Genomic DNA, 14,958 nt, shown 5'->3' with positions numbered 1-14,958 from the left:
TTATGCTTGAATGACTCATTGGTCAGTGATGGACTATATCACATCTAACATTAGCAACATTATTTACGCTATTAACATTAAGTGAAACTAGGTGGTTTTACATAGAGCTCTCATTTTGCACTTATGTGTATAGACATAAAAAATATACATCAATTATGATACAAATAGATCCAAATAAAGTTGTTACAGTTCTAATTAGTTACAGCAAAAGCTGCATTGTATAAAGTCTTTGCGCTGAAAAAGGTTCTTTTTCCTTAATGGGAGACGTTGACGTAAGCCCATCCCTGCCGGCGGCATGACGTCAGCGGGCGTGTCCAACAGAGGGCACAGGGGGACTCTGCAATGGGAGGTTTGTGTATTTCTTTACCTAAAATAACAAATAACGCTTATTCTACATTATCTAGCCCTCAGTTTTGCTATAATATGACCCGATTAGCTTGGAGTGACCAATATTACGACAGCAGTGGCAAGCTGAAGTTTGCGCTTTGCCAAAGATAATGTAACGTCTCATTCCAAGTCATGTTCGGGACTTTGAAGTTTCTTAACTTCGCCACGCCTCATACTCCACTCTTGCTAAAGTTTCGAGAGAGAAAAAATAACTGGCTTTAACGTTTCTTTTCTATGAGTAAACCACTGCCTACTTACGTACCCTTCCAAAGAAAAATGCTAGCCTGTTGACAAACAACTGCCCATATAACGAATGGGTTTAACGCCTCCGTTTACACCGACAGACAGTTTTTGTGAGCAGCTCACAGAGGACAGCACCTTCCTCAAACATGACCCGAGACTGGACACAGAAGTCGTGGATAAACTCATCCTGCAGCTCAACAGAATCTACCCGCAGATCCTCACTGACAAGGAGGCAACCAAAGTGAGTCCTCCTCAGCAGCCTTTTACTGTCTCTGTCGCATACTGACAGTGGTGCAACGGAATAACATTCAAGTAAAACAATGTTAAAAAAATCGAAGTTGTACTGCTCTAGAAATACACTGCGGTGTTTATTAGTGTAGTTGCAAGTGCATAATAAAACCAGTCAAACAGCAACAGAATGGCCATGAGCTCACAAGCTGTATAAACTATGCTGTTATTACTAGTTTGATCACTTGCATGCAGCATTTGGTTTCGCTATAGCTGTTTATGGTAGCTGCTATGGTTTATGCAGTGGTTGCTAGGGGTGTAGCAATCTAGAAACCCAGACCAAAACCACTATTGAAACATCTGCATACCTGTATCACAGTTTCATCTTTCCTTACTGTGATATATACGTGGAGGTGTTAATGTCTGGTTAAAGCTGCTGTGTTCAAAGATCATTAAAGTGTGCGCTGATTGGAAATACATCACAATAACGGATGTTTTTTGTTCATGCTCAGTTATAAAAAAGTTGTCAGGTCTGTGGTTTAAAAAGAAGAAGAAGAAGAAAGAAAGGGGGTTTGGAGAGTTGTTATAATTGTAGTGATTGCAGATTTTCAGAACCTCATTCTGAAAATGGAACCATAGTCAACAGGATAGCAGGAGTAAAGAAAGAAAAGCGTGAAGCTGCATAAAATTAAAATGCTCAAGCATCGTCAGGTGCCTTTAACATTGTATTTCAGCAGGCACGCTTACATAAACTAGTTTAAATTCCAGTAATAAATGTATTTATTTATGTCCCATCGCTTCAAGTGAAAATATTCCTATACAGACACCTGGAAAGCATTCACGGTTCTGAAAATCTTGAGGTTAAAACACCATAGTGAATGATTTCAGTGTAAGATTAACAAATAATATCTGTTGTTAACTGTTGTCCAGTTCCGAAACTTGGATGTACCCACAAGTGTTCGACTGGGTGAGCTCTTGACACACCTACAAGGGAAAGGAGAGGAAGCATGCAGGGAATTTTACAGGGCGCTTCACTTGCATGTTGAGGAGGTCTACTACAGTTTGCCTACAAGGCTTCACCTCAGAGGTTCGTCTCTGAAATGGCTTATACTCATATCATACCACTTTCATACATATCAGTTTTTTTTGGAGGTTATGGGGAGTAATTGTGGTTATATATGTAGGCATATTTTACATTTTATTCCATCCTGCTTCCAGATTCCTTGGATCCGCTCAAACTTCCACGGGTCATCAAACAGAGACATGCTTTGAATGACAGAGGTAAGATTTGGAGGGAGAGTAAAGAATTAGTGCCAGCATGTGTGCCATGTAATATACAGTGTAATTTATTTATGTATATAACTAAGAAACAAAACTATAAAACATAAACAGTGATGATGCTTTTAAGCTATGAGGGCTTTACACATGTTTAAAAAATAACTTTCAAAACTGTGACAAAACTATTCAAGGCAAAACTTGTCTAATTATTTAGCACTGACATGATGCCTAATTTTTTATGTGCTTCCTGTTTTGCAGGTCCCCTCTTCTTTATGGGCTGTTTCACTTTTGTAGTGGGAATGGCTTTCTTCTATTACTACAGTGGTAAACTTTTTTTCTCCCAAATTTTTCACATGACTTCATTTTATATTGTCAGGATTATATAAATGCTCATTTTAATAGTGTGAAAACAATTTTCACTTTTCCAGAGGTAATTTTTATTTCTTTCTTATTGTGTAGAAGCTAAAGTGACTGGAGGAAGCCGGGCACTTGGGATGGCTGCTCTTGGACTGAAAAGAAAAGCTCAAGAAGTTCTTATATGGTACACTGAGGAAAGCCTCATAAAGTAAAGGGAGTCTTCTTCAGTTGTTCTGCTCTTGCTGCTTTTACCAAAGCACAACACACTATATATTTTCAAGGGTTTTAAGGTAATCATGTACACAGTGCAAATGATATATACGCTTATTTTGCTTGTTTGCATTTGGTACTTCGCAATTGAAAGTATCCCATTTAAATGGTTTTGAGGGATTAATACAGTTGAGGTTAAAACTGGTGTAGGGAAATGAAATGGAGGATTTGTGCTGTGGAATGCTTCCACAAAACTAGTTTAAAACTTTTTTTCCCTAACATCCAACTTTATTACTTTTTTCAAACTGAGAAATTTGAAAACTAAATAATGGGGTGGTTCTTGACTTTAATCTATGATTTGTTAAGAACAATTTTTTTTTTTTTTTTTAAGAACTAGTTTTAAGCTCTTCAGTTAGGTCAAGAACAGCCCCTGGCTGCCATCTTGTGGTTAAAAGAGGAGCTACATCACTAAATTTACGTCTGTTTCATAAGAACTTCCCCAAATTCCGCCTCTCACAATACAAAAAGGATATTAAACGTGTGAACAATCCAGTGCCACATGGGGCAAGCCAAATCCATAAAAGTAATGCTTTAAATGTCTTTATAGCGAATGTTACAATCACGTGACTGCATCTACCAATGCGGGGACGGCTTCCTACCGCAGTGCAGTGTGGGTAGAGTTGCAACCAATTGAAAACATAAATATCGAATGTAACTGAAAACAGAGAAGACATAAATAGTGAACCACTCGTTTGAAGAAAACCACAAATATTCGACCTTTTCAATTAGACTAAAGTTTGGAAGTGACACCGTGAGTGAAACCAAGCTGTGTCCTCGCGGGTATATATGACGACGTCCTGCTTTAGGGAGGTTGTGTTGTATGAAAGGAGAGAAGGTTAGCACTCCCCTTGACAAGGATGGAATTGGCCCTAGTGGCCTGCAACACACATACGGTTAAGGCATTGCCACCTACTTCGTGGCATCTCTAACCATGTTTTTTTTTTTTAATTGTTTTTAACCGTTCCTTGACCTTCCCCGTTACTGTTTAGCTGACTCTGTGTCACTTACCGCGCCCTGTTTTTCCACCGAGCAGCTGAAGAACGGAAATCTATCATACTCTTTGCTTCCGCTGTTTCGAGCAGGACGTTAATGTTTGTTAATGTCCTCGTTTGGCTTACCACTGAATGCACTGAAAACCCGGCGTCAAACTTCTCACTGAAGTAGTTACATTTAGTTTGCTACAGTTATAAATCCATATTGTATCATATAGTATGGATATTTTTGTCTTGTTGTTCATACTGTGCCTCTCCTGCCTATTTTAAATACTGTCTAGAAATAAATTAACTTGCACCAAATGTTGAAACAAATACAACTTCATAGTATTTTCTGTAAAAACGCACACAAGATATACTAGTAATGGTGCTTAAACCTTCTTCATGGTTTGAAGGTTAATTCTCAGGATGTCAGATGCTAATATTGTGGCAAATTGTAGTTTAAATTATTTTTGTGTTTGTGCCTTGTAATCAACAACCTCTAAACATAAAAATTTGACTTGTGGTGAAAATTAGTTAACATAAAGCCAGTTTGTCATGATTTGTGTGTCCTGTGCCTTACATGTGGGGATGCTATTTTGTAAAACTGACTTGTCTTCGCACAATAAACCAGTAACAACAAAAAAACACTCAACTTGATGGTTATGTAGTTTTATTTTGTATAACAAATTGTTTAAAAATAGGCAGTGTGTAACAGGAGATTATTAAAGGATAAAGACAGTGATCCTTAAAAATGCATTTAAAAAAGTCTAAAAGTAACCATATAATTCACAATAAACAAACAGAAAAACAAACTAATTCGTAAAGCAAGGAAAAAAGTTTAACCTGTTAACATCCACCAGGTCACCGGTAATCCATCATGAGTTAGGGTTTGGTTTTATTTCAACCACCGTTGATGAGGTGTAATACATTTCTTTTTGGTTCATTTGGGGTTTCCCATTCAGGTGAAAATTCTATAAAAATGGTAAATGGCCTGTATTTGTATAGCGCTTTACTAGTCCTTAAGGACCCCAAAGCGCTTTACACATCCAGTCACCCACCCATTCACACACTGGTGATGGCAAGCTACATTGTAGCCACAGCCACCACTGGGGCGCACTGACAGAGGCGAGGCTGCCGGACACTGGCGCCACCGGGCCCTCTGACCACCACCAGTAGGCAACGGGTGAAGTGTCGTCCCCAAGGACACAACGACTGAGACTGTCCAAGCCGGGGCTCGAACCAGCAACCTTCCGATTGCAAGGCGACCTCCCAACTTTTGAGCCACGACCAAGAAACGTGGTGGACATTAACCAAACCAAAAACTCTTAACCATAGGTGGGTCAACAATGAGCTGGTGTATGCTAGGAGGTTGAAATTTTCTTTAGACAGATTTTGCATAGCTCTTTAAAAAATAAAGCAGTTAAGGCCCACTGTAAACATTATTAGAATGGTAAAGCTGTTACACATATAACACCTCTTACAGCAGCAAGACAGAATGAATCATGATGCACTCACCATTGTTAATTTTCTTTGGATTCTGTGGTAGTAACTGTGGCATACTAACCTGTTTAAGAACTTCAAAATAAAAGCAGGTGGTCTTCTTTAGCTGTTGTTTGGGAAACCTTCACAGTGATTGTGACTATTGCTCCTGATGTTTGTTTTCTGCATACAGACAATTACTTATTTGCATCAGTAACCTGAGCATTATAAGATCTGAGGTAACAGACTAGTTAATAGCCACATGAAATAAGAACTGATCAACACATGTAGGGGAGACTGGGGATAGTTGTAATGTGGGTCAGTTGTAACACTTCCAATTTCTCCAATCAGGGCTAAGTTTCAAATGATGTGACTCATCCTGTCACGGTCCCCGTGTCTCTCTGGTTGGCCCACGCTGGCTACAGGTTTTGTTGTTGTTAGTTTTAGTTTTTTGTCTCTCCTCCTCCTCTCTGCCTGGGTGGAGCTCATTACGGGCTCTCACTCTTGGCCCACGCACCCCTGTGGATGGTGTCCACCTGCGGCTGATCTGGCTGATTTCCCCAGCTGCTATTTAAGGCAGTGGCACAGAGCAGCTCACCGCTGGAACGTCGAACCACCTGAATTCTGGACCGAATCACCGGACCTGTCCAAGTGGGGCAGTGTGTGGAGTGTTGGAGCGAGTGCGGCTGAAGAGGAGTGCGTGTGTGCGGAGGAGCCGTGGCGGTGACTGAGTGGAAGAGGAAGCGTGTGTGTGGATTCCCCCCCCCTTCTCTCCCTGGAGCCCTGGACCCCCTCCCAACTCACTGTACATATATTTTGCACTAAGGTGATCCCTATTGTAAATAAATCCCCTTTTGTTTCCTTGAAAGAACTGTCTGCGCGTGGGTCCGTTCAGTAGCCATGACACATCCTGTGCATGCCCAATTCAGTTCTGCTATCACATGTGAAAAATCAGCACATTTTGTCAAACACAGACAGTTTAACATGAAAAAAAGTAATTTGTATGCCAAAAAGTAAGTTTTTCTATTTTATTTCAATTTGTAATAGCATTATCTGCTTTGCAGTTAAACTCATCAAACTTAAATTATGTTATTTGTATGTCTATGGGGATATATTCTGTGTAGGTCTTTAGTGCTAATGTTTTAGCCATTGGCTGTAATGTTAGCTAGTTCATGGCTATAGGAGTCTGGGTCAGTTGTAACAGCAACAGTCTGGGTTAGTTGTAACAATAATGCAGATGTTGCAACTTACCACACTATTACTTTAACTTATATTAAACAAGTTGGGGCAACGACATCAGCAGAGAGAGGTTCACTGGTCGCTTTAGTATATGCGGTTAATGCCATTGGCAACACAATTCCTCCACTGTTTGTGTTCCAACACATACATTATGCAGACCTCTGTGTCAGAGATGGACCAGTAGGAAGTACTGGTAGTGGAAATAAGTCAGGATGGGTGCAAGAAACAGATTTCCTCATCTTTCTGAAGCACTTTGCAAACCACACCAAGGTAAGCCATGATAAAAAGTAATGGAATTGCGATGCTGGTGAACAACTACATTTTTTCAGCTTCATTGTTATGTTCAAAATTGGTGCAAGAGTTGTAGGTTATAATGCCCACTGAGCCAATGAGGCCAAACTCAAGGAAGACCAACCAAAATGAATGAAATATTCAGTTGCAGAAAATTCCATAATTTGTCTTTTTTGGGGGGTTGGAATATGTTCAAAAGCTAGATTTCTGCATTCTGTCACACACACACAGCTACATAAATGGCTCTAAGTGCATTCATGTGTTGAATAAACAAAGATTACATGTTAATGTTTTGTTAGTACCCTTATTTCATTGTGTTACATTTCACCCCAGGATATGTTACAACTAACCCAGACTATGGGGTTAATTGTAACATTTCACTCTTCGTGTTTGAAGCCATACCATGCAATGGGTAATTGTGCTGCAGAGAAAATAGCTGCACTATTTAATAGCAGAGACATGTAAATACTTTGCATTACATTTTGAATCCACTACCTTCAACGAGCTCCAATTTACAGACAGAAATGTCAAAAATTTTACAACTGTCCCCGGTCTCCCCTACATGACTGGCCATGGTCTGAGGAACTCCTTTTACTCAGAAACACACACACAGGAGACAATATAATGTAACTTGATTCTCTGAGTTCACTGGTTCTCCTGAGAATTACAGAAAAGCAAATACACCTGCATGCCAGCCAGTTTGGTGAATAAATATCTTGTCTTGTCTCTCCCTGTCTGGATGTCCTGCCTTTACTAAATTGATCAGTAGGGATTGAAAACTATTTAAAACACAATCAACCGCTCGAGCTGGGCTGCTGGACACCGAAGGCCGTAATGAAGACGTTGATAACCACTATGATAAAGACGAAAGCTGTGGTCACATTCTCCAAGATGTCCAATCTGTAGTGATTTCTTTCATCATTTAGATTCCACTTAACTAAACAGAAGAAGAAAAACATAATCGTGAGTATAGAGGAATGGAAACATTAGTCATCATTACTGTTTGTGCACAGTCACTAGGAACTACCTCATTTCCTCACATGGGGGCAATACCGTTTTCTGTCACATCAATACTGAAAGATAAGATATGAATTAGCCGACAGCTGCTGCCCTCAGATGTATAATTAGTTCTTTCCTTCAGTGAGACACTACATAACAAGGCAATGTTTATGGGTCTGTTTATAATCAAGTGATACATGCTATCTAAATGCACCAAATCTTCACGTCAACCTTGGCTGAATGAAACCACCCGTGCTCTCAGACACGACGTGCAGAGAGAAAATGGAAAAAGCATCCTGCATGACCGCTTAACAAAATATCAGAAAACTGATAAAGCTGCAAAATCTGCTTTCCTATCCAGTGTAATTTCTACCAGTAGTCACAAGCCCAGATTTCTTTTTAATATTTTTATTCTGTGGTTAACCCCTGTGCCACTGTTCCTAGTGTAGCTTCCTTTGCACTGTGAAAACTTTTTGAAACATTTCACTGAAAAAATCTCTGCTTTAAGGTCCCTGCATTCACAGGCAGTGTTAGACCTAGATTCACTTTCTAAATGCTCAGCTGTTTTTCAGCAGTTTGAGCCAGTGAATTTTTCTGCGTTAGCCTCCTAGGACCTGGCGTCCACATATGGGGACATCACATTTTGGGTTATTTAGACCAAAATACTCAATTTTTCTCTACAAGGGCCTGATATCCACTTACGAGGACATTATACTGCTACTGTTCTATCGAAATTCTTCTTTAAACGAATATCCTCATATGTGGCTCTCATTTTTCTTAGAAACAAAAATCAGGTAAAAAAAAAAAAATCGGGTAATTCTTTGTTTTTACATTACTGTACTGAGAGTGCGCTTTTAAGAGTTTTTAATGATCTTTTAACAGTCGACTCAGGTTGTTCTATTGTTTTTGTCCTTTTAGATTTGACTGCCACCTTTGACACAGTTGATGATAAAATTCTTTTATCAAGACTTGAACACGTTGTTGTTCTTTTTCTGTTACTATTGGGCAATACTCCTCTTCCTCTGCGTTGTGTTGTGGTGTGCCACAGGGGTCTGTTTTGGGTCCAATTCTGTTCTCCCTATACATGGGGTCTATTTTTAGGAAATACAACATCCCCTTTCATTGTTATGCTGATGACATCCAAATTTACTTTCCCTTGAATCTGGATGTCTCTGTCCCCCTGCAGGCTTTGCTAAACTGTCTACATGATGTTAAAGACTGGTTAACTCAGAATTTTCTCACACTAAATGAAAATAAGACTGAAGTTATGGTTTTTGGAAGTCATGTCCCTTTTGATAAGCTAACTGACTAAGCTAACTACCCTTGGTCCTCTTGCTTCTCATCTTTCTCAAACTGTAAGGAATCTCGGAGTGTTTTCAGGTAGCTCTTTTAAATTAGAGAAGCAAGTGTCCGCAACAGACTACTGCAATTCTCTCTATTTGGGTCTTCAACACTCATCTCTCCATCGCTTGCAGTTAGTCCAAAATGCTGCTGCCCGTCTTTTAACAGGTGTTAAAATGAATGAACACATCACTCCAGTTTTAGCAAATTTACGCTGGCTTCCAGTCAAATATCGTATTAATTTTAAAATTCTTTTACTTACTTTTAAAGTTGAGAATTTTGCTGAGAATTTTGGTTAAAAGGCTTAACAATCTTCCTTCACGTTATAGTACATGCTTTAAACTTAGACTTCACATAGCTGACAATGAATATTTGCCATTTTTGCAATCGATAAGAGAATCGATAAAGAATCGACTCGTTAAACAGAATCGAAACTGGAATCGGAATCGTGAAAATCTTATCAATACCCATCCCTAGACAGCGACTAGAAAAAAACAACTTTTAAATTGCATTTATGAACACATTTATGAATAATACCTATTTATCACTTTATAAATTAAAGTAGTAAAGATAATAACATTATGGTTTACACTGAATTAAAAAAAATTCTATAGGCTCATGTTTTGATTTTTTTAAAGGTTTCAAGCCAAAAATACCAAGAAAACTGTAACAAAGTTAAGCAAATGGAAATCTGGCAACAACCTCCAGACTTACCTATGAAAATGAGCAGAACTCCGACTAGGATTTGCAGAGTGAGAGAGATGCTAATGAGAATAATGAGGGGCACGTAAAAGGTGAAGCTTGGTCCTTGCTGCATCACTGCCTTCAGCTGGGAGGCATTAGCCATGAGCAGAGCTACATCCAACATGCTTTCTGCTGCACTCTTCTTATTGGCATAGTGGTTCATATTCAGGGATCTCTGTAGCCGCCTCTCATGGCCCCACCGCGGGGTCTGAACACAAACACAAACCCCAACATAAGTATAACAAAGACAGTGAATATTACACACAATCACATTTAACAGCTCTACTCTCGATAAAGCTCAAAACATTAATACATTCAGGTAAGTTACCGGTTTAGTAATTATTAAATTAAATCACAATAAACACACTTGAATGTAGTACTTGTTTTGCACAATTTAACTAAAAAGCACAGCGATCTTGTTCTGTTGCATAAACTGGGGTATTTACAAGGTTACTTTAATATACAGAAGAGGGAGAAGTCCTCTGCTGCTGCCATCATAATGGAATTTATTTCAAAATGTAACTGGCTGACTTTACAGTTTTGGTTTCCCTAGAACAACATGTCATGATTAAGAATGACTTTCTTTTGTATTCAGCTTTCGTCGGCTCCGAACTATAAATGACAAAAATAATGCAGCAGAAACAGGATATTTTTTGACTAAGCTTCACGTAAGACAAACAGCCCAGAGTTTGTTTATCGCCTGCTTTAGTCAACACATGACTTCTCAAATCTCACTGAATGTCTTTAGCAATATGGTGCATTGTCCATGTCTGGGTGTTGTTTCAACATGTCACATGCTGAACCTGAGAAGCGATGTGGACGATATTAATGGAAGTGAAAGTATTTTTTTAAACTGAACAGCAACTCTCATCAAGTAGAAGGAGAAGGAGTTGGATTTGGGCTAAATGTCATAAATAACACACATCCTCTTATTTCTTTTTTTCCCCAAGTGACCAGGTCACAAAAACCCCAAAATGACCTCTATCCAAACACAGGGGAAAGTGAGTGAAGACGCTTATTAACATCTCATGAATAAGTATTTGTTAGAGCATACATTTGACATCATACAGGGTGAAATCACCACACTTATCCCACTATCAGGGTTACATGTTTGATTACTGCGAGATACTCAAGATTATTTATTCAATACTGAACAGAAAGCACTAAAAGAGAAAAAAAAAGTAGTAGTTATCTTCAGTTTCTATTCCAAGTTAACTGGAACTAACAAAAAAAAAAAAATTAAAACTTTTCGTCACAGGAAACTATGGTCACTGGTGAAACCCCAGTTTCTCCTAATGAGATTCTCATACAAATTGCTCAAAGTTTCAGCTGGGTGGAAGTTTAATTGCCCAACAACACCAACCGTGTGCACCGGTTGGCAACATTATAGGCTGAGGTCTGACTCTGACTGCAGCCATGAAAGCCTGCCAGGCCACAGAGGGAGAAAAAGATACTTATGAGGTAGAATTGAGAGTCACCAGCTTTCACTCACTATATACTTAAACTCCTAACTGGTGCTCTCTCTCTCTGAGCTACTTTTTCTTTGTTTAGTCTTTGCTATTTTTAGCTGAAGTTTTCTAGATAGTTCACCACATGTGATAATCATCTTCCTTCAAGGGATACAAGTAGGCTGGCAACTAATTACAGTCCTATTTCCAAAACGGTTAGAACACCTATCGTAAATATAAAACTGCAAAGAACTTTTGGGGATTCCATCCATTAAATATCATTAATGGATGAAACCACGGTTACGGCCGACCGTGGTTCAGGGGGTCGGGAAGCTCATCTTGTAACCGGAAGGTTACCGGTTTGATCCCTTGCTCTGTCTGTCTTGGTCGTTGTGTCCTTGGGCAAGACACTTCACCTACTGGTGTTGGCCAGATGGTGTGATTTGGCAGCCTCACTTCTGTCAGTCTGCCCCAAGGCAGCTGTGGCTACAACTGTAGCTTACCTCCACCAGTGTGTGAATGAATAGTGGAATTGTAAAGCGCTTTGAGGGTCTCGAAAAGCGCTATATAAATGCAATCCATTATTGTTATTAATATCATCAAAGCATCTGCATATTTTAGTCTCTGTTTGACACTTGCAGTACTATCTGACAAACAGTTGAATGGCCCTGATCTTCAGATGAAACTGCACTAGCAGCATTCTTGCTAATTTCAAACACATTCCAGCAGCGTGGGTTTATAGTATATATATATATATATATATATATATATATATATATATGTATGTATATGTGTATATATATATATATATATATATGTGTATGTGTGTGTATGTATGTGTGTATATATATATATATGTATATGTATATATATATATATATATATATATATATATATATTAAATATATATAAAATTGTAGGTTGTGTATCCTTCAGGTGTTAATGGGGTTATTGAAAATGTGTATATGTGCGTATGTGTGTATATACGTAGGTATGGATAGATAGAAACATATATGTGTATATATTAAAAAAAAAAAAAAATTACACATAACATATAATGTAATTACAAGGAGGTATTTCTGTAGTCTATTGATACTAGATAGTGGAAAAGGGGTGGGATTAAATAAGCTTATGCTTCTTCCTGCTCCTTTTTGAACATGGACGTTATTTGGAGTTGTGGTTGCTCGTTTTCCTTTTGTTTGCTTTGTTCATTTGTCTCTTTTAATTCTATTTTTTTTTTTTATACTTTTTCAACATGTTCAAAATAAAGATTCAATCAATCAATCAATAGTAAAGGAATTATGTCCTGACCCCACATTACTCAAAAAAACAAAAAGAGTCAAACAACAAACTGTTGGGTAAAAAGGGCAATGGGAACATACTTTGCTTTCTAGTGCAACAACTGATTTCCTCGATTCAAACATTGTCAGAGAGTAAGGCCACACCAATTTACAATTTTTAAGATCAATACTGATATATAGTGATGTAAAAATCCAATATATGCTCGCTGGCTGGTGAGTGATGACTTCTGATTAACAACTCATTAGCCAATGAGCAACCTTTTTAACTCATTCTGACCCAACTCGAGGGACTGACCTCACAAACTCAGCAGGGAAGTCTTTACAGAGGTCAAGAGAGAGAGAGCTGTTTCTATAGGACAGGAAGTGTTTTTACAACCACAGCTTTAACCATCTTCAGATAGAATTTTTTGAGGTACTTCTGAATTGGCTTTTGGTTTTCTATCAACATCTACCAACAACTGTGCTGCAACAAGAGCTATGACAACACAGTGGTAAACAGAATGAGCAAAAAAAATTCCTCTGTTTCAATTTTTTGGACTCAGGGCTGCATTATTTATGTGATCACATCATCTATCAGCAGTATTATTTTATTTTACATATCAAAAGAAAGCCTATTACTAGTAAAGATTAGAAATCATAACACTAACATTAATGGGGCAATCTGGATGATCAGCTTGTAATACTGCGTTTAGTCTTTGACTGTTGCTCATGTGTGATGTGGTTTTCATTGTGTAGCTAACCAAAGGCCACCATAACCCAAACTACTATGGGAATGAGTGACCTTTGGCTGCCATTCCTGTTTTATATAATGTCTGTGGTTAATATTAAATCAAGCTGAATGTACTACGCAGTCTAAGGAGCACAGGAACTCTGAGGTGAGAACTTGGTGTATGTCTCTCACACTGACTTGATCATTATTACTTTTAATTATTACTGACATATCGGGAATGCAACTAATGCGACTCAAATTATGACTAATCAAATTCATAACTAATAGCTATTTAATAGTGGTAGTAACAAACTGATTATAAGATTCACTTAATCAAGTAACCTAATAATTTTGATACAACTCAAATGAGCCTGTCAATCATTAATGACTGGGTTTCTCTGCCTTGGGTTTGGATTACCCATTGCATACTTCAGAGTCTTTCCTGTGGACTACTATCGCAGAATAAGCAGTGTACCCCACAACACTTTATTGTAGCTTTCCACTGCACTCATCTGCTAAGGTCAGCATGCAGTGTATTCTAATGCAAGTGACACCTTGGACGTTTTGATAAAACACAAAATGTCATTGTTACTTTAATGTCATAGATAACTCTAAACATCTCATATAAATAAAGCTCCTACTGATCTCAGACTACGGACACAAAGGCATGTTAAAGGTGTACTATTTGAACAAACCACTTAGTTACATGTTATCACTGATTTTGGGTGAGCTGGTCCACCTGATCCACCTGATCCTCCACAGAACAATGCTTAAACTCCGTCCTCATGTATCATCTGAAGTAAACTGAGCCTTTGGACAACAGCAGATGAGCTCTCTCTCACACCACAAAACCAAGTGGAAAATGTCAGAAAATGTTCAAATTAGCCTTGGAATTTGAGGCAAATTAAAGCAAACCCCAGCTAACTGGCTACAGTTAGCTCACTACATGTCTAATACTTTGAATGACACAAGTTCAGTCACTCTGGTCTACATCAAGCGACATTATGAGGAGGAGTGAACAGATGAGAGAAATGGGGGGGAAAAAAACCCGTGTAAACCGGGAATATCCCACACTGCCACAAACTGGGAATTATTTCTGTGGGAATGTGCGCTTGGCTGAGCCTGAGCAGGATGTTAGTGGGGGCTTAATATTGCTAAACAAGAATTTGTTGGCAGTCCTTACCTCTGCCTCGCCGTTTTTGTCCGCATCGCCGGTCAGTTCGAAGTTTTCAGTAGCCATTATTGTCAATGTTTGTCGAAGAGGATGTTCATGTAGCTCCGCCGTGGGTCTCTGGGAAGCCGCGGCTGTAGTCGGTCCTTACAGGCTTGTACAATGAATATGTGAGGAAGAAGGACGAATAGCTTCAGACTACCGCCCCTAAAACATGAGGGCGGCTGTCCTCAGAAAAGCGGGGGACTGATAGCAGAACTGCGAGGAGGGCTGGGTATCACTATACTATATATATGGGGTTAGTACGACACACTTATAGTAACAAATACACATAAATGGAATTTTATTTGGATAATTGTCACACTTATTCGCTGACAGACGGTTGAAGAATGACTTTACTGCCATCTAGTGTGGTAACACTGTATTGCCCTTAAAACAAAAACCAGAATTGGAATAAATGAACTGACTCTTTTTTGCACTCACATTGTATTTATATCCA

At 38.7% G+C, this 14,958-nt stretch overlaps 2 protein-coding genes across 2 annotated transcripts; one reads left to right on the top strand and one right to left on the bottom strand.

Moving 5' to 3' along the window:
- The first annotated feature begins 247 nt into the window (after positions 1 to 247).
- card19 (caspase recruitment domain family, member 19) lies at positions 248 to 4,389 on the top strand. The gene is made up of 6 exons (XM_082534203.1): positions 248 to 349; positions 732 to 871; positions 1,789 to 1,945; positions 2,077 to 2,139; positions 2,395 to 2,460; positions 2,596 to 4,389. Exons 1-6 carry the CDS (start codon positions 343 to 345, stop codon positions 2,703 to 2,705), a joined length of 543 nt encoding a protein of 180 aa, XP_082390329.1. The 5' UTR covers positions 248 to 342; the 3' UTR covers positions 2,706 to 4,389.
- Positions 4,390 to 7,159: 2,770 nt separating this feature from the next.
- Positions 7,160 to 14,817, bottom strand: LOC309707093 (ninjurin-1-like). The gene is made up of 3 exons (XM_082534204.1): positions 14,472 to 14,817; positions 9,801 to 10,038; positions 7,160 to 7,683 (listed from the first exon to the last, which is right to left on the bottom strand). Exons 1-3 carry the CDS (start codon positions 14,526 to 14,528, stop codon positions 7,541 to 7,543), a joined length of 438 nt encoding a protein of 145 aa, XP_082390330.1. The 5' UTR covers positions 14,529 to 14,817; the 3' UTR covers positions 7,160 to 7,540.
- Positions 14,818 to 14,958: the final 141 nt, after the last annotated feature.

This window comes from Aulonocara stuartgranti (assembly GCF_965226115.1).
Source record: "Aulonocara stuartgranti genome assembly, chromosome: 5".
Classification (NCBI taxonomy): domain Eukaryota; kingdom Metazoa; phylum Chordata; class Actinopteri; order Cichliformes; family Cichlidae; genus Aulonocara; species Aulonocara stuartgranti.
Note: the sequence above shows the minus strand (reverse complement) of the source record. Positions and strands in the feature narration are given on the sequence as shown.